Source organism: Rhinatrema bivittatum, chromosome 3, assembly GCF_901001135.1.
Source record: "Rhinatrema bivittatum chromosome 3, aRhiBiv1.1, whole genome shotgun sequence".
Taxonomy (NCBI): domain Eukaryota; kingdom Metazoa; phylum Chordata; class Amphibia; order Gymnophiona; family Rhinatrematidae; genus Rhinatrema; species Rhinatrema bivittatum.
Window position 1 is genome coordinate 305,992,988 of NC_042617.1, and position 25,186 is coordinate 306,018,173.

General features: G+C 44.7%; 1 protein-coding gene across 3 annotated transcripts in view; it reads right to left on the bottom strand.

Annotated features, from left to right (window-relative positions):
• PDE1B (phosphodiesterase 1B) overlaps nucleotides 1–25,186 on the bottom strand; it is a 545,540-nt gene that overhangs the window by 4,733 nt on the left and 515,621 nt on the right. For all 3 annotated transcript variants that reach the window (XM_029595125.1, XM_029595124.1, XM_029595126.1), the window contains one exon: nucleotides 6,704–6,811. In XM_029595125.1, the coding sequence (XP_029450985.1) occupies nucleotides 6,729–6,811 (83 nt within the window). In that variant the 3' untranslated portion in view covers nucleotides 6,704–6,728. The remainder of the gene's footprint in view (nucleotides 1–6,703; nucleotides 6,812–25,186) is intronic.

Below are 25,186 nucleotides of genomic sequence, written 5' to 3' on the forward strand. Positions count from 1 at the left end.
TGACCGTTTGACTATTGTTTTGCACTATATTATTCTATGCATGTTTCTGCTTTATGCTGCCCTGAATTATGGAGTGGCGAATAATAAATCTTTTACTATGAATAGATAAGTACATTGATTTGGGCAAAGTATTCATTTTTATACTGTCTATCCTGCCAAACCAGGAGAGATTAAGAACAGACCATATAGCTATATCTCTTTTTAACATAAAGGCAGTTGCCTTCATATATCATACTTCTAAAACTAGTAATGTTTTACCTGTAAATATTTTATACATTTATTTTCCCATTTAAATAGGAAATGCTCTTAGACACATTTAAAGGTTTGTGATGTTAAGCTGATAGTAATGGCTTCTGTTTTTTTTCATAATTAACTTTAAACCCAGAAACATTAGCATAGGATTCCTCTCTTATTAAATTTGGTAAAGTAGAAATTGATCAGGGCTGAGAGGATTAGGAGGACATCATTCGCGGTAATGAAATCTTTATGATCTACTTTTCCAGCTCTAACAGTTGAAATGCGAGGACTATTTCTGAGCTTTTGCATAAAGAATTCCAGCAACAGAGCAAAAAGAAGAGGGCGGGAGCAGGCAGCCTCTCCTAGTTCCTCTCTCCAACTCAAGGAGCAAGGAATTCAGGCCTGGGTCTCCGCACATGTAATCTAGACCTGTGTCTAGTGTGGCAAAATATTAAGGGCAACAAACACTTGCCCCCCTGCCAGCTCACCAACCTTCAATTCTGCTGCTCCTTCCCCCATAGCAGGCCCAATCATGTGACCTCCCCCCCCCCTCCGATCTATATGTGATGCCCACCTCAAACTGCTCTCCAACCCTGGACCTTCAGTTCTTTTCCCTCCCAGTGAGTCAGCCAGTGGCCCCTTTGGCTCAAGGCCCCATCTCCCGCACAGAAGCCTGAAGGGGACCAAGGACACTGCCCGTGCCTGTGAACACAGGACGGTGAGCTGATTCATTCACTGGTTTTTTGGGAGGGTTTTTTTAAACACTTAGGGGTAGATTTTCAAACACGGCGCGTTCGTGTACTTTTGCTGGCGCATCAGGCGCAAGCAAAAGTACGCGGGATTTTAGTAGATACGCGCGTAGTCGCGCGTATCCGCTAAAATCCTGGATCGGTGCGCACAAGGCTATCGATTACGTATAGCCGGTGCGCGCCGAGCTGCGCAGCCTACCCCCGTTCCCTCCGAGGCCGCTCCGAAATCGGAGCGGCCTCGGAGGGAACTTTCTTTTGCCCTCCCCTCACCTTCCCCTCCCTTCCCCTACCTAACCCACCCGCCCGGCCCTGTCTAAACCCCCCCCCTTACCTTTGTCGGGGGATTTACGCCTCCCGGAGGGAGACGTAAATCCCCGCGCGCCAGCGGGCCGCTAGCGCGCCGGGACATGACCTGGGGGCGGGTCCTGAGGGCGCGGCCACGCCCCCGGACCACCCCGGGCCGTAGCCACGCCCCCGGGCCCGCCCCCGGAACGCTCCCGACACGCCCCGAAAATGCCGCGCAGTTCGGGCCCGCCCCCGACACGCCCCCGACACACCCCCCTCAGAAAACCCCGGGACTTACGCGAGTCCCGGGGCTCTGCGCGCGCCGGTAGGCCTATGTAAAATAGGCTCACCGGCGCGCAGGGCCCTGCTCGCCTAAATCCGCCCAATTTGGGTGGATTTAGGCGAGCAGGGCTCTTAAAATCCGCCCCTTTAAGAATTTCACAGCATACAACAGCAAAAATAATCCTTTACAACAGACAAAGGCAGTGCATATAATAGCAAAAGGCAGTGTTTAACATGCAGTTGGCCACGTGTTTGACAGGCGTCTGTTACCCCCTTATACTATAAGGGGTTTAGTGTGTCGAAAATGCACAGCAAAACCCAGTGGAAACTAATAACGTTCATCACATGCAAATGCATGTTGATGAGGCTATTAGTTAGTCACTTGGGATACCAAAACGACAATGTTCGGCCAATCCGCACATTTTACATTCAGAAATTAACACCTGCCCTAGCGATGTTAAGTCAGAGGAACCAAACATGTTTAAAAAAAAAAAAATATATATATATATATAGGAGAATGGACGCTCAATTTTAACAATGTCCATTTTCCTAACCGATGGCTGTCAGCAGGCTCAGAAAACAGACACTCGTAAAATTGAGCGTCGGTTTCCCGAACCCGCTGACAGAGCCAGCTCTCTTGGGCCAAGGAGTCATCCCTAACGCCTCCTTTTAGCGCGGCCCCTCATTTAAATACAGGATCGCGCGCCCAGCAGAGGTGGCTGGGCGCGCGTTGGGAGAGCGGGTGCTAAACACGGAGCGCCTGTTCTCCCGCGATCCTTACTGAATCGGCCTGTTAATGTGTAAATTGTGCTGGAAGGTGCTATATGAAAGAACCCTCATGTCTCCATGGAAATCATTCAAGCAGGAAGTCCGAAGAATCACTTCTGAGGAGCATCCGTGACGAGCATGTTTAGTCCCAGAAGACACGGATGCTTAGAATCAACTTGAAGCAAAATGTTCAAGCAGACATCAAACTAGAAGAGAGCAAACTCTGAAAAACATGTCAGTTTTCAGTTTGGAACCGTATCCATGCTAATAAACTTCATTTCATCATTATAACAGAGAAAGGCGGTATCAGCCAGGCAGGCCTAAGTGCAGTGTGTTTGGGCCTTACTACAGGTTAAAGTGTCTGCTATGTTTAATGCTAAGAACTTTCCAGCAATGGGAGGTCGAAGGAGGTGTGAGTTAGGGAGTGATGCATAGGAGGGCTCTTTCCCTACAAAGGGAAACGAGATGAAAGTGCTTTCCAGGAGGCGCTGGGAGGAACCTAATGGATTCTGCAGGCGTTTGCTGGTATGTGGTGTGGTGCTGCGCCATGCTGGCAGCCAGAAGGGAAAAGCAAGAAGCTGTGGCCTAGCCTGGAGCTCCAGTTTGGATCTGTGGAAGTTCCCGGGGAACTTCTAACCACCTGAACCAAGTGGGGAGGATTTGTCTTGGTCCAGTCGTTCCAATCTGTCACTATTTTGAGGAACTTCGAAGAGGAACTCCATGAGGTCCATGTTCAGACATAGTCCGTCTAGTAAAGTTAGCCGGATAAACTTTGGAGGTAGATTCAACAGGAAACCACACTATTGAATATGGCTGGCTATCTTAAAAGTTAGCCGGTTAACTATAGCCGCCTAACTTTAGGAAAATCTCTTTGGCCTAAACAGACTTAGCCGGCTAACTCAACTCTTCCCAGTTACACCCTCGAAGCACCCCTAACAAACAGGCTGATACAGTACAGTGTGCGATTGGACGCGCATTTTCGACGTGCTAGCTTTACCTCTTATTCAGTAAGGGGTAATAGCGCGTCCAAAATGCGCGTCCAACCCCCCAGAACCTAATAGCGCCCGCAACATGCAAATACATGTTGATGGCCCTATTAGTTATTCCCGCGCGATTCAGTAAGTAAAATGTGCAACCAAGCTGCACATTTTACTTTCAGAAATTAGCGCCTACCCAAAGGTAGGCGTTAATTTCTGCCAGCACCGGGAAAGTGCACAGAAAAGCAGTTTTTACTCCGACTTAATATCATGGCGATATTAAATTGGAGGTCCCGAAAGTTAAAAACAAGTAAAAAAAATAGAAAAAAAAAATGTGAAATAGGCCCACGGCTCGAAAACCGGACGCTCAATTTTGCCGGTGTCTGGTTTCCGAACCCGTGGCTGTCAGCGAGCTCGAGAACCGACGCCGGCAAAATTGAGCGTCGGCTGTCAAACCCACTGATAGCCGCCGCTCCTGTGAAAAAAGAGGCGCTAGGGACGCGCTAGTGTCCCTAGCGCCTCTTTTTACTGCTGGCCCTAATTTTAATAAATTAAAATACTGTATCGAGCGCACAGGGGAGTGGCCTGTGCGCACACCAGGAGAGCGGGCGCTTGCCCGCTCTCCCGCAATTTTACTGTATCGGCCCGATAGCTGGCTAAATTCTCGTCGCCTAGCTTATTAAGAGGTTAGTATTTAGCCAGATATGTCCCTAAATCTTCATTTAGCAGGCCAACGTCTGAGTTAGCCTGCTAAATGCTTTTGAATATGGACCTCTTTACCTTTTTCTCTGGGTAAACAGCAGAAAGGAAGGAAATGCAGTGTTTTCGGTGAGTAAGAAGACTTAAGCTGAATAAGAACTGTGTCTGCGTTAAGTGAATTTGAGGCTCTGAAAAGAACGAAGCTATTTCCAGTTTCTGCTTTGATTGGGGTGAATTTTTTGCAATCGTTCCTATAAATTCTGGAACCTGAACTACTTTTTGCTACGCAGTGAGCTCTCTTTCTGTTTGAAACCCTCTAAGTGGCCCTGCAGAATTATTCCTGCCCCCATTCCAGAGAACCCACTATCACATTCCATCCCGATTCAAGGTCCTTACAGAACCTGGCCTGGGTGGGGCTGTTTTAAACCGGTTCTGTTCTTATTTAGTTAATCGATATCAGAAAATTAGCATTGGCCAAAATTGTTCGGCTTGGTCTTTGATTACCTCAGGTGTGCCTTTCGTCCTTCCTTTTTAATGTCTATATGCATCCTTTATGCCTCTTGTTGCAAGATTTGGGAGTTGATTTTAAAATATATGCTGACAATATATGCTGCTTCCTATGGTTCCTCCTACTAAGTAGGAGGAACTACAAAAAAAGCAGTAATTTCTGTTTTTCTGAGCCCTTGACGCACATCAAGACTGAACGCCAACTTCGGGGCTGGCATTAATTCTTGCACGTAAAAAAGTGCGCGTCGGGCGCACTGTGATGTTTTTTTGCATCAGGGCAATAGCTAATATCCTCAATCCTCATGGTATTTATATGCGATGAGCGCTATTAGCTCTGAACGCACATTTTGGACGTGCTAATCCCCTTTTTGCATCGGCTGTTAGCCTAGCACGTCCAAAATGCACTTCCAATCACGGGTTAACCTGTCCACTAGCCTAAGTGCCTGATCTTGCATCGGCTCCCTCGTATTGGTGAGTAACCAGTGCACCCCAGGACTGGGAAGTGTGGCCCCCTTTCCTTGAGGGAGGGTTACATCTTATCTGAGGATGAAAGCCTTTAACACAATAGCACCTCCCCTTTCAATGAGGCTGAAGCAATAAGGTGTGATCAGCAGAGCGCACAGTTTGTTTGCACATTTTTTGTGTGCAAACATTGTTCTTGATGTAGCAAAGTGTCTGTGCATCTAAAGCTGTGTTCTGTTTAGCACCCTAGCATTGGAAATTGCGTGCAAATGAAGGCATTCAGCATTACCTCCCTGTGTGCAGAGAGGTGCGCTGGCTTAACTCAGGTTTTCTTAGCGCTGGAAATTTTATTCTGGTCAGAGGTTCCAGCACTAGTGTCAGTTTATGGGCAGAAGCTGAAGTTCCGTCATTGGGACCTGTAGTCAAGATTTATGTGCAGAAAACATGCTTTGTGCACGCAAATATACTTTCTGTACTGAAAGCATTTTGATGCGCATAAATCATATTTTATGTGCACAAATCACAACAAAGAGACTCCCACGAGTTAAAAATGTGCATTCAGCCTGTGCTAAGTGCACATTCTGACTTGGCTTTGTGTGCACATTTCTAGTCAGCTCATTTTTTTATTTTTTTTTAAACTCCCAGTGCATTAGCTTGCTGCATCGGGAGTTAAAAAAAAAATGTTGACTTATGTGTTAAGAAAAGGTGTGCTGAATTTCAGTTGACAGTTTTAACCCACACATAAGAACATAAGAAATTGCCATGCTGGGTCAGACCAAGGGTCCATCAAGCCCAGCATCCTGTTTCCAAACAGTGGCCAATCCAGGCCACAAGAACCTGGCAATTACCCAAACACTAAGAAGATCCCATGCTACTGATGCAATTAATAGCAGTGGCTATTCCCTAAGTAAACTTGATTAATAGCAGTTAATGGACTTCTCCAAGAACTTATCCAAACCTTTTTTGAACCCAGCTACACTATCTGCACTAACCACATCCTCTGGCAACAAATTCCAGAGCTTTATTGTGCGTTGAGTGAAAAAGAATTTTCTCCGATTAGTCTTAAATGTGCTACTTGCTAACTTCATGGAATGCCCCCTAGTCTTTCTATTAATCGAAAGTGTAAATAACCGATTCACATCTGCTCATTCAAGACCTCTCATGATCTTAAAGACCTCTATCATATCCCCCTGAGCCGTCTCTTCTCCAAGCTGAACAACCCTAACCTCTTCAGCCTTTCCTCATAGGGGAGCTGTTCAACCCTGGTTCTCGGTAATGTCAGCTCCACCAGTGCAGCACCTCCCTTATTGCTGCCCTGCACCGGCAGTGTCAGAAGGAAAGCATCATTAGCCATACAGTGCCCCCCGCCCCCGCGCCTAGAACTTCCCTGCAGTGTCATCGCCTCTCAGCAATGCAGCACCTCCTTCAGTACTGCCGCGAATGCACAGTACTGGAAGGATGGTGCCTACCCTAGTAGTGCTCTGCAGTGTCAGCTCTGGAAGGATGGCACTTCCTTCTAGCAGGTTAGCACTGTCTGCCGGTAGTGCTCTGTGGGATCAGGCCTGGACAGACAGCACAATCAGCAGCGCAATGCCTTCCCTAGCACTGCCCTGCAGCGTCATCCCCTGAAGGAACAATATTGTCTGCGGTGCAGTTTCCTCCCACAGTACTGACCTGCAATGTTAGTTTCTCTTTGATAACCCCCCCTCATTACATAAATTAAGATTTTAGACCTACCCTTTTCCTGTAGAAATCCTGCGTGCTAATCCACATTGCCATTTTCCTCTGTACTGTGTTCCTCCTCACATGGCGACAGCTCATCAATAGAAGCCTGGTTAGTGATCCCTGGGAATGGAAGAGATTTTGTGAATACGGCCTCTCTGCCTCTGCTTAGCGATGAAGAGTGGCGTGAGATGTCTTTTATGGAGGGAGCTAACACATCACTAGTAACATTATTTTGATTTTACACAGCAGGGGTCCATCCAAACAGGATCTGAACAAGTTTCATACTTTTACAAAATGTAGACACCGTCGTGTAGAAGATGGTGCAGAAACAAATTCCTAATGCCTGAATTGCATCAAAACTTCCAGAACGATGTCACGATCATGTCTATTGTCCTGTTACCGCTCAGTAATCACAGCTACAAAAGAAATACACTGATTTGCCCACAGTCAGACCAAGTCAGTGATAGAGGTGAGAGTATCTCCCTTCACAGCACAACTCCTGAGCCGGTCAATACTAGACTACATCATCTTTAGACATAGATCAATATAATTAATTAATTAACAGCTGTTTGTGATCATAACACTTTTGTCTCCTCAAGAGGGTAAAAGGATAATCTTGCAGGACATATCCCCCCCCCCCCCAATATATTGTATGGTGGTATCTTCAGACATTGCTTTTATTTCCGTTTGTTTCTGTTCCTCTGTACTTCCAGTTCAACTGGAACGAGGGCTGGGATCTGGTGCCAAGAGCCCTCCTTTGCAACTAGCCAGGGATTCCCTCGCATTTATATCCCTCCCCTTCCCCCCAGAGTATCCAGTCTGGTCAATACAGGGATGGTCCTGGATCACGGGGGCAGGGCACAAGAGCTCCTTCTGGAACCCTGCACTCATAAAGCCCTGGATCCAGCCACTAGGTGTTCGTCTTTAAACAATGACCATAAATCTCTCCCCCTCAGGGATCTCTGCAGCATCCCTAGCCCCAGCCAATCCGGGAAGCAGAAGACCTAATTCGGGGATTTTTATTGTTTTATTGGTTTTTTTTATTGTTTTTCAAAAGTGACTTAACACTCTTGTACAAGCTCGCTCAGCTAAAGAATCAAACATAGCTAAGGAATAAGAGTTATTCAATTCAATATACAAATACATCTTCCCAAAAATTCATAAACGTATTCTCCCCCTTTCACCTCGGAACAATAAAGCAAAGTTTGCTCCCCTGTAACAGGCATTCTTCGGGGACAGCAGGGGGTCAGTCTTCATAGGTAGGTGAGTGATGTCATCTGACAGATCCCTGATTGGTTTGATGATCGCAGAGCTTTCTTCATGCTTTCAGCATGTGCAGGGCATCCTGTATTATATCTATCAGTAAATAGCTTTAAAAGAGAAGCTAATTCCTAAGAGAGGTGGGTGGGTTCTGCTGTCCTTAGAGAACACCTGTTACAAGTAAGCAACTTTTGCTTTCTCCATGGGCAAGCAGGATATGTAATCCTTACATGTGGAAAATCCATAACGGTAGGTTGTCCTGAACAAAAAAGCGAAGGGGGGAGGGGAAACCAGTAATAGCGCCACTAGAGATGATATTTTTGTTGGCAACAAGTCATTTTTACAGTTTGGGGGAGGAGGCGTTTAGGGCAACTTGGAAATAATAAAAATGGGCCCTGAAGCGGATGGCATTGGATTCTAAATCTCAAAAAGACCTTTCAGGACAGACTGACCAAACCTACCGTTGCATTGGGCATCCCTTTCCAAACTGTAATGGGATGTAAATGTGTAGAGTGAACGCCATGGCACAGCCTTGGAAATTTTTTCTATGGAGGCTGATCTCAAATGGGCCACCAACACCGCCATAGCTCTAACACAGTAAGCCCCTCCAGAGTCAAGCCTACCTGGAGATAATAGAAAGAGATGCACTCTGCTAGCCAATTACATACAGCTTCATTTAGCTACGGCAATCCAAGGCTGGTCTGGGTCAAAATGCTAGGTGGACTTTTTAAGTGCTTCAATCCATTCCAGAGAGAAGACTAAGGCTCTTTTGCAATCCAAACTGTGCAAGGCTTGTTCTCCTTTGAGGACATGTGGCCTAGGGAAAAATGTCGGCAGGATGATTCACTAGTTAAAGTGAAAATCCAACACTTCTTTAGAAGGAACTTTGGATGCATGTGAAGAACCACCCTATTATGGAAAAGCTTTTTACTGGTGGATAAATCATTAGGGCCTGGAGTTCACTAATTCTGCAGGACAAATTGACTGCCACCAAAAATATTATCTTCCAGGTTAGGTACTTCAGTTCACAAGAGTCCAACGGCTCACAGGCAGTTTTCATTAGCTGAGCCAATATCATGTTGAGGTCCCAAGAAACACAAACCTGACAAGTAATGACTACAGAAATGAGTTTACCTTCTACATGGTGGTAATAAGCACCAGTTATGCTGAAGTAAATTCTAAAAGAGTTCGTCTTGAGACCAGACTCTAAGAGAGGTAGAAGGTATCCCAGTAGTTTTTGTGTGGAACAGGAGAAAGGATCTAGGGCTACTCCCTTATACCAGAAAGCAAACCTTCACCTACAGCCACATAAGAACATAAGAATATGCCATACTGGGTCAGACCAAGGGTCCATCAAGCCCAGCATCCTGTTTCCAACAGTGGCCAATCCAGGCCATAAGAACCTGGCAAGTACTCCAAAACTAAGTCTATTCCATGTTTTCCTAGAAACCAGAAGAACAGGAGACACTAAAGCAGCAGATTCAGGTAATCAAATACTACCTTCTCAACACCAGGGTTGTGAGAGTTAGGAACCTGAAATTGGGTTAGAATAATGTCCCTTGGTTCTGCAAGATAAGTGTGGGGAATTTCCCAACTGGACTGATACACCGATGGATAACTCCCAGAGTGGAATCCAAACCTGTCTCAGTCAATCGGAAGCTAAGAGAATCATAGTCCCCTGGTCTCTTCTAAGTTTTAGAAGAAGTGTTTTTGCCATTAGAGGAACTGGAAGATATGAATTCAGAAGACCCTACCCCCAATGTAGGGAGAAATTGTCTGAGGCTAGTTTATCTTTCAACCCTCTCCTTGAAAAAAAACTGAGGAACCTTCTTGTTCAGAGGAGGCAAACAGATCCACCATGGGTGCCCCCCAATCATAGAATATCTGGATTGCACCTCTGTGTCTAAAAACCACTCATGTGCTCGCAGGAATCTGCTCAGTTTGTCCGCTAGGACGTTTTCCTTGCCTGGCAGACATGTGGCTCTGAGGATCATCTCTTTCAAGATGGTCCATTTCCACATTCTTACAGCTTCTCAACACAGGTGATACAAACCCATTCCTCCCTGCTTGTTTAGGTAGAGCAGAGCTACTTGATTATCTGACTGGATTAGCATAATTTATTTTGGCCAGCTATCTCTGAAAGCCCTTAGAGATTTAGAGTTACCCTTAGCTCCAGGAAATTTATTCGGCAAAGTTTTTCTGAGAGGACTACAGGCCCTGGGTCTGAAGCCCCTCCATATGAGCTCCATATCTCAGGCTGGAAGTGTCCATGGTTAAAACAATTTGTGTAGAAGGAATATGGAAAGGTATAGCTAAATATATTTTTCAATAACTTACAAATATAGTGAAAATATGTTCATGAACTTTATTCATTTTTGAGAATTATATTGAAGGCTTCCTTTTGAAATTGATAAACATTATTCTAGAGAAATGACAACATTAATTTTTTTGCACACTAAAATTACGTTTTATTAGTTTGGATTGCACACACAAGAAAAAGAAAGAAAAAAAGAAACATATGACCAGTGATTATAAAGAACGGCAGAGTTAAATATGCAATAGATTTACAATGATGCCCAGTATGAAGGTCATTACTATTTAAATACAACTTTTGTGAATTTTGAGGTGCAATAGTTACATTTCAGTAGGTTTTGTACTGATTGACTACCACCTGACATGCAATTTCCATAGAGACTCTGTTCTTTCAGTGATATCAAAGTATTCCTTTTGACAGATATAATTGGACTAGCCACCAGAGTTCTTGAGCTGGTGAGTGATTTGGATGCTATTTCTTAGATCTTGGGTGGATTGCAGCCATTAGAGTTTTGTCTCATGTGTTGATGGCATAAGACCCGACTTCCTCAACATATCCCATGCTGATGTCTGCTGACTCTTGATGATCCTTTCTTGAGGAAGAAAGGTTTTTGCCCGAATCGTGTCTGGCAGATCTCCTATGACTTCCAATTGAGGTAATGGGATCAGATTGGATTTGGGGTAATTTATTATGAATTCTAGCACCTCCAATCCACAGACGGTCTTGTACACTGATTTTTTTGCACTTTCCTGAGAAGTGCTCTTAGCCAGCCAATCATCCAGATAGGGATGCATCCCCCAGTTTGTGAAGTTGTGCTGCTACCACCACTAGACATTTTGTCAATACTTGGGGTGCTGTTGCTAGGCCAAAGGACAGTACATGATACTGGAAGTATTGTTTTACTATTACCAATTCAATGTACCTCCTGTGACTTGGATGTATTTCAGTGAGGGTGTAAGTATCCTTTAAATGTAGGGAACACAGACATTCTCCTTTTTGAAGGAAGGGAATTAAGGTGCCCTAGGAAACCATCTTGAACTTTTTTCTAACATGGAATTTGTTCAAGGCCATTAAGTCTAGAATGGGATGGAGTCCTCCTGTTTTCCTTGGGATCAGGAAGTACTTGCAATAAAATCCCTGCTCTCTCTTCCCTGGTGGAATTGGTCAGACCTCCTTGTTTCCAAGAGGGAGAAGTGGTACATCAGTAGTAGATCCTAATGCTGAGCGGAATAGTGATATTAGGCAATTTGCTGGGATTTCCAATAGGCGAAATCCAAATCCATTTTGTACTATGTTTAAAACCTAGCTATCCAAGGTTATTCTGAGCCAATGACCTATGTAAAACCTCAGCCTTCCCCCTACAGGCATGCTTCCAGAATGGACACAGGAACTCTGGCTAAGGTTTCCCAGATCTAGTCAAAAACCCCATCCCAGGCTTTGATTGGGAAGTTGACTATAGCTTAATAGACCTCTGCTTTCTTGGATGAGAACGAGGCCCCTGTTGCTGCCAGGCGGGTGGAGGATAACATCTTTTTTAAATTTTAGATTTATAGTCTGCTTTTTGGCACTTCAAAGCAGGATTACATTCAGGTACTGTAGGTATTTCCCTAATCTAAGTCTGTACCTGAGGCAACAGAAAATAAAGTGACTTGCTCAAGGTCACAAAGAGCAGCAGTGGGATTTGAACTCTGGTTTCCCTGGTTTGTAACTCATTGCTCTAACCTCAAGGCTACTCCTCTTCTCGATGCCCCACTCAAATGCCTCTTGGTGGGTGTGGAAGTTGGGTCAGTAATGGCTGCAGAGTGACGCATCAAATGATGATCTTTAATTTAAGCCATTGCTTCATTAACCTTATCTTTAAAGAGATTCTCTCCTTATAGGGCACACCAACAAACCTGCCTTGCACATCTGTCCTCAGATCTGAAGCCCATAGCCATGAGAGTCTACGAACACGATGCCATTTGATCAATGTCAATCTGATCAAGTATTGTCTATGCTTCTTACCCTTTGTACACTAGTGACGTCAGATCATCTGACTTCTCATTAGGGAGAAGTTATAATAAATCATTTACCTTTTGCAGATTATGATGCAAATATTAGCTCATGAAGAACTGGTAGGATAATATGCATGAAGTGAGCATAGCATTCTGATAAACCATCTCCCAAGAGCATCGCGGGTGCAGGAGTCCTTCCCAAAGGCACAGAGGAATGTGTCCTGGATTTCTTGGACTTCTTGAGAGTTGATTTTACAAGATGTTTGGCTGATTGGAAGCTGTTATTTGTCAGATCCTGGAGCCTTCTAGACATGGTTGTGTGTCTTTCTATTAATAGGGGGGTATAGAAAGTGGTGTGTCCCATATTCTCATCTATACATCCTTGAGGATATGATGGATGAACATTACCATGAAATCCTTTGGGGGAAATCAAGAACTGGAGAATGTCCAACTTTATGTCCTAGGTACTTTCTTCTTCTTTAACTGAAAAGGAATATCTTCAGACATTCTCTTAATAAAGTAGGTGAAGGAATGGTCTTTTGATGGGTACTTTCTCCTTCCTTGCTGAGGAGAGACATCTGAGGAGTTACCTGTTGACTATTGCTGATTAAAGAAGTCCACGGATCCATATTTATATACCTCTGAATGCTCAGATTCCCATCTTTCAGCTCTCTTGAACTGAAAAAGTAGCCCCAGTCTGCACTTGTTTGATAGCCAAGAACCTTGAGAGGTCCTCAAATGGCTGAGGAGCTCTAGACCCTGATGCATTCTAATGTTGAGGTGAAGATTCCTCTCCCAACATACTAGGAATCAACATTGAGGAGGATTCCACAAATGTCAATATGCCTCTTGGCACTAGCTTCAATGAAATTGCTACTGGTGCTCCGAGAGTTTCTAGGTTGGTTTGGACATTTGTTTGCATCAACGTCGATACACCAATATGATACAAATGGAGACCTACTGCCTCCAGACTCTGTTTAATTCCTCCTCAAAGATTACTGATGTAAACAGCAAGAGGTGATGTCTCATCTTTCTGGGTTACCTGAGTTGTATTGGTAGCTGTGATTTTGGCTCTTGGGGGCAGGGGTGGTTCTTTAATGAGACAGGGTGAAGCAGCCGCTTCAGGTGACAAGATTTCAAGGCAGCAAAATTGCCCCCTAAAACCTTCCTGCCTCAGCCGCCTCACCCTTCATGCTGACAAACTGGTTTCTCCCTGCCAGCAAAAGAAAGGTCCCGTGGCGGTGCCGGAGTTGAGTGCAGCATGGTGGAGAGAGAATGGTAAAGCGTGGTGGCTGCAGCCCAGAGTCCTGGGGATCGAGGTGGGGAGGGTGTGTGTGTGTGTGTATGAAAGGGTGGTGGGGGTGGGTGGATATGAACCCTTAAGTCCCTGGTCTCAGATGAACTAATCTAGGAAAATGAGTGATCTGTATACTTTTAACATCAGTGATGATCATGCACATTTATTCTTTGGCCCCCGTATGGACTCAATCAGGAAACTGATAATTTGTGTACAATACTGTCAAGGTTTTCCCTTCTGTCACCTTCTAGTTATATCATACATTGATTCTTTCACACTCTGGACTTACAACTCAGTAGGGATGTGATTTAAGCCCGATACTGGCCTCCGATTGGCTTTCTCCTGTCATGTGTTTGTTTTTTTTTTTTTAATTCATGTTTATCTCCTGCTTTATCCTCCTTAGTTTTGATTGATCACTCCTATAACACGATTAATTTGTCATGCTTTTAGGATATTTAGTATATGTCTAGGAGTCTTGTTCGCTTTACATGCAAGAACTCTAGAAAGCATAACCTTTTTACAGCTTGAAATGATGTGTCTTTTGGTATGCATTGTCGACCATTAAGCTCTTGTTAGCATTGTGCAGCCTTTATAGGATCTGTCACTATGCTATTTTATTACTTTCCTTTTTAAATGATTTTGTCCCTCTTGACGCAGCCTTGACAGGGCGAAACACGGCTCTGTGTCAGGGGGACCAATGACTGATGTTTTGAAACTTCGCATTAAAAATGACTGTTGATGTAGTTCACTGATGCCTATATTTTTAGATTTTGAAAGGACAACCCTTAAAATAGTTGGCAATACCCTTTGCCTCTTGGTAATTTTACAACACCAAGCATAGAAAGTCGACAAAAATGTGCATAAGTTAAACTGATTTTCAAAGCAGACTTACGAACATTAATTCGCTTTGAAAATCATCCCACAAAAATCTATCCACAAAAGTTACGCCTGCTAAAATGTCCTCACAATTTTTTTTTGTGAAAATGTATGTGCATATTTTTTAAAATTCCAAAGTATGTGCGAAGGTCTAACTCCCTACCCAGCCCCCGCCCCTGGGAATGCATCCACTCAGTCCAGTTAAAATTGCGAGGATAAGTCACATACACACTTAAATTTGCCAGCATATCAGGTAGGTGGCTTTGTAAAAGGCCATTTCTGCATGTGAAACTTTTTTACCCACAGAAGTTCCTTTATTTATTTATAGGCATTCGATAATCCGCCTATCTCTAAAGGTAGGCACAAGTCGGATTACAAAAAAACGAAGGAACATTGAGCATAGAAGAAAGCGTATACAGGTACGATATATAGAGATTTCTTACATCTTGTATCTCAGTATATTTTATGCCCCATTCTTCAGTATTTTCTAGGCCTTGTTACCCCTGTACCCCTGTACCGTTATTTATTAGTTACGCCTCATTTTGTCTTAATCCTCTTCCCCTGTGTATTTTAGTACCCTTCCTCCCGGGTTACCTTCCTCCAGCCTCCTCGTTCATATTAGTTACTCCTTTTATCCTATTTCCCCCCCATCCCCCTTGTTCTTTGGTTCCACGTTCGTTCCCTTGTTTCCCCCACCCTTGTTCTCTGTAATACATTAAGTTACCTGTAAACCGATATGATGTACCCACGAATACCGGTATAGAAAAGTTCTTAAATAAATACATAAATAAATATGGGGTAGACTGCAAGTCAGGTACATTTGGTACAAATAGTTGTCAACTTTTATTCTTTTATTTTACCTGAGAATTTCAGTGTTATAACAATCAAAATAGGAATCAAATGTCAGCAAACACTGTGAGGAAACGCCGATGAGAGACCTGATGGGAAGTCCCGCCCCCCCCCCCCCCCCCCCCCCGACATCATCAGACGCAGCACCGGTCCGTTAAACGGCGCCATGCCATCAGGCGTCCAGGCTGAGAGGGGCCACCCACCATCTAAAGGCACCCTGCAACACCTCAAGAAATGAAAATAAACGGGAATCAAATGTCAGCAAACACTGTGAGGAAACGCCAATGAGAGACCCGATGGGAAGTCATCAGACTCAGCACCGGTCCGTTAAACGGCGCCATGCCATCAGGCGTTGCGCGCCGAAGAGGTGCGTCAAAGGGGTACTCCCCTTTGTGCAACCCGCAGTGCTAGATCTAGTTAAAAATCTCTACGAACGGTCACCTCTCGCTGTTAACTATCATATGCTTGTAACCTTCACATGTTTGTAATCCATTATGATAGCTTTATTATGAAGCTTCCTTCCACCCCTCCCTTGACCCCTCCCATTATTTCATTGATTAGCAAATGTGATATTAGCTTTAATGTTTGATGCTTGTAAACCGTTGTGATGGCTTTACCGAACGACGGTATATAAAACTCAACAAATAAACAAATAAATCAATCGGTGGAAAAGTGACTTCACAGATTTTCACCTGTGTGTTATATCAAAGTAATTTTTCCACTGTTTTTTTTTTTGTTATAACCTTGAAATTCCCAGGAAAAATAAAATAAAAACTGAAAATGAAGGTCCCTAGGTATAAATGAGACATAAATATAGGTACAAGTGAAATACACTGGGTAGTAATAAAGATGCAGTTTAATAGGCAATACAAAATTCATATCTGCAGTTAAGTTAGTTATTGGAGATGTGAGGGATATTAAGAAATAGTTGGGTAGAAATGACTCAGAAGTGGGTGAATCTTAAGAGACGAGATCAGAAAAAGTTTAGGTAGGTCGGTAGTAGAGGAATAAATCTCTGCTGTGGAGTCTAGGGGAAGGCCTGACTAAACAGCCAAATGTAGACTTTTTTCCAAAATAAGAGGTAACAAGTTTCCAGGTGTGGCATTAGAGGGGCAGAGCAGCATATTAATCCAGCTGAAGCTAGTGAAGGGGAGGATAAAAGGGCCTTCCATGTGTGTGCATGCGTGTGAAAGAGATTAAAGTTTGTGCACCCTCCTCCAATCTACAACAATCTCAGGAGGACTGGAAATCTAAAGTTCCCAGGTAAGGAGCGTGGGAGGTTTGTTTTTTTTTATCCTTGTTAGTTATAATTATTGGATGTGATATCTGCTATTTTGAAATATTATATTAGTGTTTGGTAATATTTTAAACATTTTTATGCATGTTTTTAATTGGCTGAATTCATCAGTAGATTTGACATTCTTTTTATTGGTATGTTTAATGTTTTATATTTCTTGATTGTGTTTGCATTATTTACAGAGTTTGGCTTCTTGTGATTTCCAGTTCAGCTTTTGTCTGCATGTTTCAATTTATATTTTATGGTCTCTTTATTCTGTATTTGGTGAGAGTCTATCTGTGTTCTGCTTGTGAGACCGAGGCTTTAGGTATTCTGCTAGCATGTGGTTTCTATGTAGGGATTTACAACAACCTGGCTTTAATCTGTTTTCCTACTAGAAGGTTATTGGTGTTTAGGGCCTGATTTAATATTTGCAGTATGGCTTTTTCATAGGTTGAGTGAAGGCAATTATGATATAGAAGGCTTACTATATTGGAAATGTAATTCAATTTATTCCTGGCTTTCTGTGGGTCAAGTCCACACCCAGTGCACTTTACCATAGGCCTAATACCATATGGGATCCAGTAAATTGCCTTGATTACTATGAGAAAGGTAGTTTATTAAGTCTATTAAACTATTATTACTGAAAGTGTGGTTTTTTGCAGTGTATGCCTATATAATATATATGTTGTTTTAAGTGATATTTTATTTCAGAAGATTGTACTTTATGGGGCGGATTTTAAAAGCCCTGCTCGCGTAAATCCGCCCGGATTTACGCGAGCAGAGCCTTGTGCGCCGGCACGCCTATTTTCCATAGGCCTGCCGGCGCGCGCAGAGCCCCGGGACTCGCGTAAGTCCCGGGGTTTTTTGTCGGGGGCGGGGCCGATCGATGCAGCGTTTTGGGGGCGGGACGTGGCGTTTTGGGGGCGGGCCCGGGGGCGTGGTTTCGGCCCGGGGCAGTCCGGGGGCCTGGCCGCGCCCTCCGGAACCGCCCCCGGGTCGCGTCTCGGCGCGCCAGCGGCCCGCTGGCGCGCGTGGATTTACACCTCCCAGAGGGAGGCGTAAATCCGTGGACAAAGGTGGGGGGGGGGGTTTAGATAGGGCCGGAGGGGTGGGTTAGGTAGAGGAAGGGAGGGGAAGGTGAGGGGAGGGCGAAAGAGAGTTCCCTCCGAGGGCGCTCCGATTTCGGAGCGGCCTCGGAGGGAACGGAGGTAGGCTGCGCGGCTCGGCGCGCGCCGATCCTTGTGCGCGCCGTATCTACTAAAATCCAGCGTACTTTTGTTTGCGACTGGTGCGCCAACAAAAGTACGCAAACGCGCATTTTTTTAAAATCTACTCCTAAATGTCTTTAAATGTCTATTTTCCATATACAATCTGCCTTTTTAGGTTGGGGAAGTTAATACATTTTAAAATGGAAAAGAATGCATAAGTTTTAATTATGTGGGGAGGGGAAGTTTGTCTAGGGCATTGAATACCCTTGTATCAGCCCTAAGAGAGAGTGTGTCACACACACACACACACACACACACACTCCCACCATTCACCTCTCACACCCCCAGGGGGCAGATCCTGGAGAAGGGTGGGAGGCAGGCAATAGGGAATGCAGGAGTCCTGTTTCTAGACCCAGGAGGTGGGGCAGCCAAAGACCGCCCTGCCCCATTAAACATTTCTCCGGCACCCCCTAACGTGGATGTCGAAGACTGAGAACAAAAAAATAACAGACCCAAAAAATGAGAGGTTAGAGCAGTGCGCTGCAAACAAGGGAAGCCAGGGTTCAAATCCTATTGCCATTCCTTGTGATCGTGGGCAAGTCCTTTCACCCTCTATTGCCTTCCCCCTACCCTGACCATGGGGGAGGCTCCATTTCATCCTTCGCCTCAGGCAGCAGATTGCCTTGAGCCGGCCCTGACTGGGGGGCACTTGCTGAAGCCACTGGTTCTCTTCTCCTTTCTGGACATTGGACGAAAAAATCAAATGACTATTTTAACAAATACTCTACCGATGCCGCTTGATGCAGCGATACTGATACAGTACATTGCCATGCAAAAAATGAAAGAAAGTTCTAAGACGACAAGAAACCTGTTTATTCCATGACCATCATCTGTTGCATTTGAATAATCCAGAGAACTCTTATCAAGAGAAGAGTCAACCCATGATGTAAGTATAATACATTTTTCTAGCTATAAGTAAGCCCTTGTGTACTAACAAGCATAAGGCATGAGGCTATAGGTCCTCTGCCTGATCAAAAATAGACAATATAGGGTTCTATAATTGGAGATTTTGTCAGCACCTAGCTCTAGAAAATCTCACACACAGTACAATCTGCCCTTTCCTTCAAAACAGTTGCTACATCTCTCCGTCTGGGTAATAATGGCCTTGAAATCTCTAGCAGGCAGAAAGTACATTCTATGTATTGCCATTTCCACAAACGGATGTTTTCCATTATTATTATTATTATTTTTAAACTTTGCAGAAACCTCTATTCAGAAGATCTGTTTTATTTTCTTTTTTATCTCAACCACTCCCTCTGCATTCCTTTTGGATGGAAGACTTTGTCATCTGGTCATTTCACGGTCATTTATAGGCCTGAGAAATAGTGAAGCCAGCAACTAAAAGTGTTAAAGTAAGGCGCCTCTGTTTTTCTGCAATAATGGCTCCAAACAGTGGCATATCCTGAAGGAAAGCACAGAATTTTTTTTATTTTGTAATATCAATCCTTCAGATATTGAAAGAGTGTTTAGATGTTTTATCAGGGACTTGCGCAGCCTTCACTGAATCTAATTCCTCGGGTTGCCTGTTGTCTGAAAATATCTGATATAAATCCAGGTTTAAAACCAGCATTCCTGCAAGTAGATAAGATCCCAGAAAGATACAGGGATTGCCTTCCGCCCCTTCGGACAGCAAGAGAGTTAGGAGCAGGGCTGTTGGAATGGGCGGGTGAGACGGGCAACCAATGGCACTGACGACGGGCACAGAGGTATAAGCACATCTTTTCAGGGGGCTGGGATATTAGTGCTCCATACCACCGCTATAGCAGCAGGAGCTCTCTTGAGCTCCTGTGTGGCCGCTAGCTTGCGGCTGTATCTGATCAGAAGACTGTTTCATTTAGTTTGGTAGAGCATTAGCCTTTGTGTGTAGTAATATAATTCAGACTAAATATAAGCTGTCTGTTCAGTTTTTAAAGAGCAGGAAACAGACATGCCTTTAAACAAATTATGCCAGTGCCTGAAAAGACCTGCCTGATTGTATTGCTACTATTATGCTTTTTTTTTTTTTTAGATTCAGCATTGCAGATCCTTCTTCCTTCCAGTGTCAGTTTCTTGAACTCTCTGGATTTCTTGTTTCTCCAGAAATAAGGAAATAGCTTTGTAAACCATCTATAGGAGTCTCTTAGCAACTGATACAATAAGCCAACCTGGCAGGATTGCCATCATAACTAAGTGAGCTCTGCCAATCAGCAAGAGAGTTAGGAGAAGGGCTGTTGGAATGGGCGGATGAGACGGGCAATCAATGGCACTGATGACGGGCAAGGGGGTATAAGCAAATCTCTTCAGGGGACTGGGATATTAGTGCTCCATACCACTGCTATAGCAGCAGGAGCTCTGTTGAGCTCCTATATGGCTGCTAGCATGCGGCTGCATAATCCAAAGAGGTCCCACTCCCATAGCCAACCCTGCCCCCTGCACTGCCTGGCAACAGGCCCGGTTAGGAGTCACTCAAAACTGCTGCTCATTGGGGAGATATATATAAATTATGCAAAGTGAATCATTCTCATAGAATGAGCACGCCTAAATATTTGGTATAATTTTTTTTTTTCATTTGAGGGGGAATGTTCCAGACCAATTGCTTTCTTGTTTTCCTGTCAAGTCTAAAGCTTTTTCAAGATTTATCATTAGGCCCGAAAATTTGCAAACGCCTTTATTATTTTTAATGCCACAGGGAGGGAATGTTTCAGATTAGATTAATTAAAAAAAAAAAAAAAAAAAAGGGGGGAGGAGGATATTGTCAGCAAACAAATTTGTTTTAATTTCTTCATTGTCTATCTGTACGCTTTCAATTTTTAAAGCAGTTTAAGTGAATACGAAGTATTTTGCCTGGGGTGAACCGGCTATCTGAAAGCTGCCCTTCCTCGAGGTTGCTACAAGTCTGCAGGTTCTTCCGCAACGCGCACACATTTAGCGGCACTCACAGGGGTGGGCTCAGGTTGGTGGAGGAAAACTATGCACGTGGATGCCATTTTCATACCTTTTGCGCATACCTTTCTAGCAAGAAAAAAAAATCTACCCAACAGAAGAAGCCGATGCAAGCAACTGTACACAATTTGTACCCACAACAAGATTCAAAGCAAAAGCATGTGAGTACTCTCTCTCTCTGAAACCTGGCGCAAAGCCCACAGGTTAAAAGTACCACGCGGTCTTTGTCTCAGTGCTCGCCACCCTTAAATAACCAGCAGCCGTGAGCTCAAAATAACGAGGAAGGGGAAAGACAACAAGCAGCCCTGCTGCAGACCCCTTACCAAATAGAGAATTCCTGAGAGGCTTGACAATTCATTAGCAAAGCCTAGGGGGTTTGCACGCAATATTAGAAGCAAAACTATTAGCGGTCCTGTCCAATCCAAAATTCTCCAACACGCCCCAAAGACACAACCGCAAGATACCATCAAAGGCCTGGGGTCAAGTGTCTCCGCTGACTAACACAGGTCTGAATTCAGAATTTCACTTACTGATTGAAAGGATTTATACTCCCTCTCTATATAACAAAAGTTATTTGAAAGGCTCTGATTGCTGCAATTAGTTTTCTCATATTAATCACTGTGTGTCTGTCTTTGACAAATACTGCTTGCTTTCCTGAGACCAGTAAAGGGAATGATCTTCCTGATTTTAGTAGTCTTAATCTTTATGTACATCTTTATGTTTGGATTCAGTAATGAAACTGCCCGATATGATCTAGGATTAATGGGAGGTTTGCCCTTTTTTAAATTAATGAGATGAAAGCTTTATTAGGGAAGGGTTTGGGTTTAAGAGCATAAAATGCTGCCATACTGAGGGTCAGATCAAGGGTCCATCAAGCCCAGCATCCTGTTTCCTACAGTGGTCAATCTAGGCTACAAGTACCTGGCAAGTACCCAAACACTAAGCAGATCCCATGCTATTGATGCCAGTAATAGCAGTGGCTATTCTCTAAGTCAAACTGATTAATAGCAGTTAATAGACTTCTCCAAGAACTTATCCAAACGTTTTTTGAACCCAGCTACACTAACTGCACTAACCACATCCTCTGGCAACAAATTCCAGAGCTTTATTGTGCATTGAATGAAAAAGAATTTCCTCCAATTAGTCTTAAATGTGCTTCTTGCTAACTTCATGGAGGGCCCCCTAGTCCTTCTATTATCTGAAAAAGTAAATAACAGATTCACTGTGGGAATTATAAGCTTTGCCAGCAAGCCATTTCATCAGGGTTAAACACTAACTTCCCTTCTCCCTGACCTTTGCCTGAATAAAAGCATCACTTGTGCTTAAGCCTCTCTGCCTAGGAAAGGATACCTGACTGTCATGTATAATTAATCCTGATTGCCTGAAATAAGGGCTGGGTGTTCCCTAGTCGGAGGCAGGACGGAGTCAGGAGGTATAGAATTCAGCAGCCAATGAAATGATCCGTATACACCCCCTGAACCAAGCCAATAGTGTGGTGATACGTCTGTTGCTATGGGGAAAGTAGCCAATCATGTAATGACACATCATCTGCCTTTGTATGAATGTACAATAAAGGAGGACTCTGAGGTGTGCTCAGGTCTCTTTTACCTGCCTGCCATGAAAGCTGCCTGATGCCTCTTCATTACTGCTACATTCACATTTACCCATTCTAGACCTCTCATGATTTTATCTCTCAGCCGTCTCTTCTCCAAGCTGAACAGCCCTAATCTCTTTAGCCTTTCCCTCATAGGGATGCCAGTATCATATTGGTTTCCCTTCTCTGTACCTTCTCCAGTGAAACTACGGTATATCTTTTTTAGATGCAACAACCAGAATTGTAGACAGTATTCAAGGTGCGGTCTCACCATAGAGCGATACAGAGGCATTATGACATTTTCTGAGCTAATGATTTCAATGTATTGTCCACTGATACCTAGATCTTTTTCCTAGGTGGAATCTTCTTATAGGGAACCTAACTGTCAGGTCGATCCAGTAAAGTTCAGTTGAAGATTTCTCGTCTGTAACAAGCTCGCTGCGCACAATTCGGACGCGTAAGGCAAACCAGGGATACAGTCTCCAATTTTGCGCATCCGTAGTGCTTCTTAAAACAGACGCGTAACCCTTCCCGCACCCGGCATGTAAATGAACGAATTAGCTGTATAATGAAGGAATTAGCTATTCCCCTCCGATACCGTAACGCGCGCTCAGGTTCTCTCATTAGTAACACACTGTTTTGCCGCGGCCGTAACGTGTTAGTTTACCGCCTCCCCCTAGTAGGAGTTAGGACTGTGAGTCTAGTAATAAATCCATCGACACCGCTTAAGATACTCAAAAACAATAAAACACAATTTAAAAAAAAGCGATACAGAGATGATCGAGAAAATGTAATGATGTGGGACACATAAAACCTGTCAGAAGAAAAAATAAAAATTTTTAAATACCTGTCGGAGGGCCGCGTGGGTCCAGGCGGCCGGCGTGGGTCCAGGCGGCGGGAGCCGGGTGGTCGCGTGTTAAATCTAGGCCGCGGGCGGGTGGGTGCCTGTTCCGGGTGGCGGCGGCAGCGGCGGCGGGGGGGCACGAGTTAGTTCAAGACGGCCGGCGGGCGATCGCGTGTTAAATCTAGGCCGGGTCCGCACAGGCGCACATTCACTGCCGGTGGGGGCTGCCTCTCCCGGCAGCCCCCACCGGCAGTGAATGCGCGCCTGTGCGACCCCTGCGATTGGGCGCTCAAGGCGTGACGTCACGGCATGTGACTGCCTTGAGCGCCGAATCGCAGGGGTCGCACAGGCGCGCATTCATTCACTGCCGGTGGGGGCTGCCGGGAGAGGCAGCCCCCACTGGCAGTGAATGAATTCATTCATCCAGGCGGAGGAGCCGGCTGCTTTCGCCACCGGCTCCTCCGCCTGGATGAATGAATGCGCGCCTGTGCGACCCCTGCGATTGGGCACTCAAGGCGTGACGTCACGGCATGTGACTGCCTTGAGCGCCGAATCGCAGGGGTCGCACAGGCGCGCATTCATTCACTGCCGGTGGGGGCTGCCGGGAGAGGCAGCCCCCACCGGCAGTGAATGAATTCATTCATCCAGGCGGAGGAGCCGGCTGCTTTCGCCACCGGCTCCTCCGCCTGGATGAATGAATTCATTCACTGCCGGTGGGGGCTGCCTCTCCCGGCAGCCCCCACCGGCAGTGAATGCGCGCCTGTGCGGACCCGGCCTAGATTTAACACGCGACCACCCACCGGCCGTCTCGAACTAATGCGTGTCCCCCCGCCGCCGCTGCCGCCGCCCGGAACAGGCGCCCACCCGCCCGCGGCCTAGATTTAACACGCGACCACCGGCCCCCCGGATCCCGCCGGCCGCCTGGACCCACGCGGCCCTCCGACAGGTATTTAAAAATTTTGATTTTTACACTTCCTGGTACCTGTCATTTCAAATGTCATTTGAAATGACAGGTACCAGCGCACCCTGGTTACTGTATAGGCGCTGTATTAAGCGCCTATACAGTAAAATGGGTTACGCAGCCATAACCCTTCCCTACCGCTTTAAAGCCGCGGCATGCATTTGCATGCGATTAGAGGAGAGTATCGGGGAGTTAGTGAAGAGAACTGTGCGTGCGGGGAGGAAGGGTGCGCCTGACACTACCGCACTGTTTTTACCGCGGCCTTACTGGATCGAGCCGTGTGTAACTATAGCATGGGTTATTTTTCTCTATATACATCACCTTGCACTTACCCACATTAAATTTCATCTGCCATTTGGATGCCCAATCTTCCAGTCTCGCAAGGTCCTCCTACAATTTATCACAATCCACTTGTTATTTAACTACTCTGAATAATTCTGTATCATCTGCAAATTTGATTACCTCACTCGTCATATTCCTTTTCAGATCATTTATAAAATATATTGAAAAGCACTGGTCCAAGTACAGATCCCTGAGGCACTCCACTGTACACCCTTTTCCACTGAGAAAATTGACTATTTAATCCTACTCTCTCTGTTTCCTCTCTTTTAACCAGTTTGTAATCCATGAAAGGTCTCCTATCCCATGACTTTTAGTTTTCTTAGAAGCCTTTCATGAGGGACTTTGTCAAACACCTTCTGAAATTCCAAATACACTACATCTACCGGTTCACTTTTATCCACGTGTTTATTAACCCCTTCAAAAAAATTAGCAGATTTGTGAGGCAAAAAGTCCCTTGTATAAATCCATGCTAGCTATGCTACATTAAACCATGTCTTTCTATATGTTCTGTGATTTTGTTCTTTAGAATAGTTTCCACTATTTTTCCTGGCACTGAAGTCAGGCTCACTGTTCTGTAGTTTCCTGGATCACCCCTGGAGCCCTTTTTAAATATTTGGGGTTTCATTGGCCATCCTCCAATCTTCAGGTACAATGGATGATTTTAATGATAGGTTACAAATTTTGCTAATAGGTCT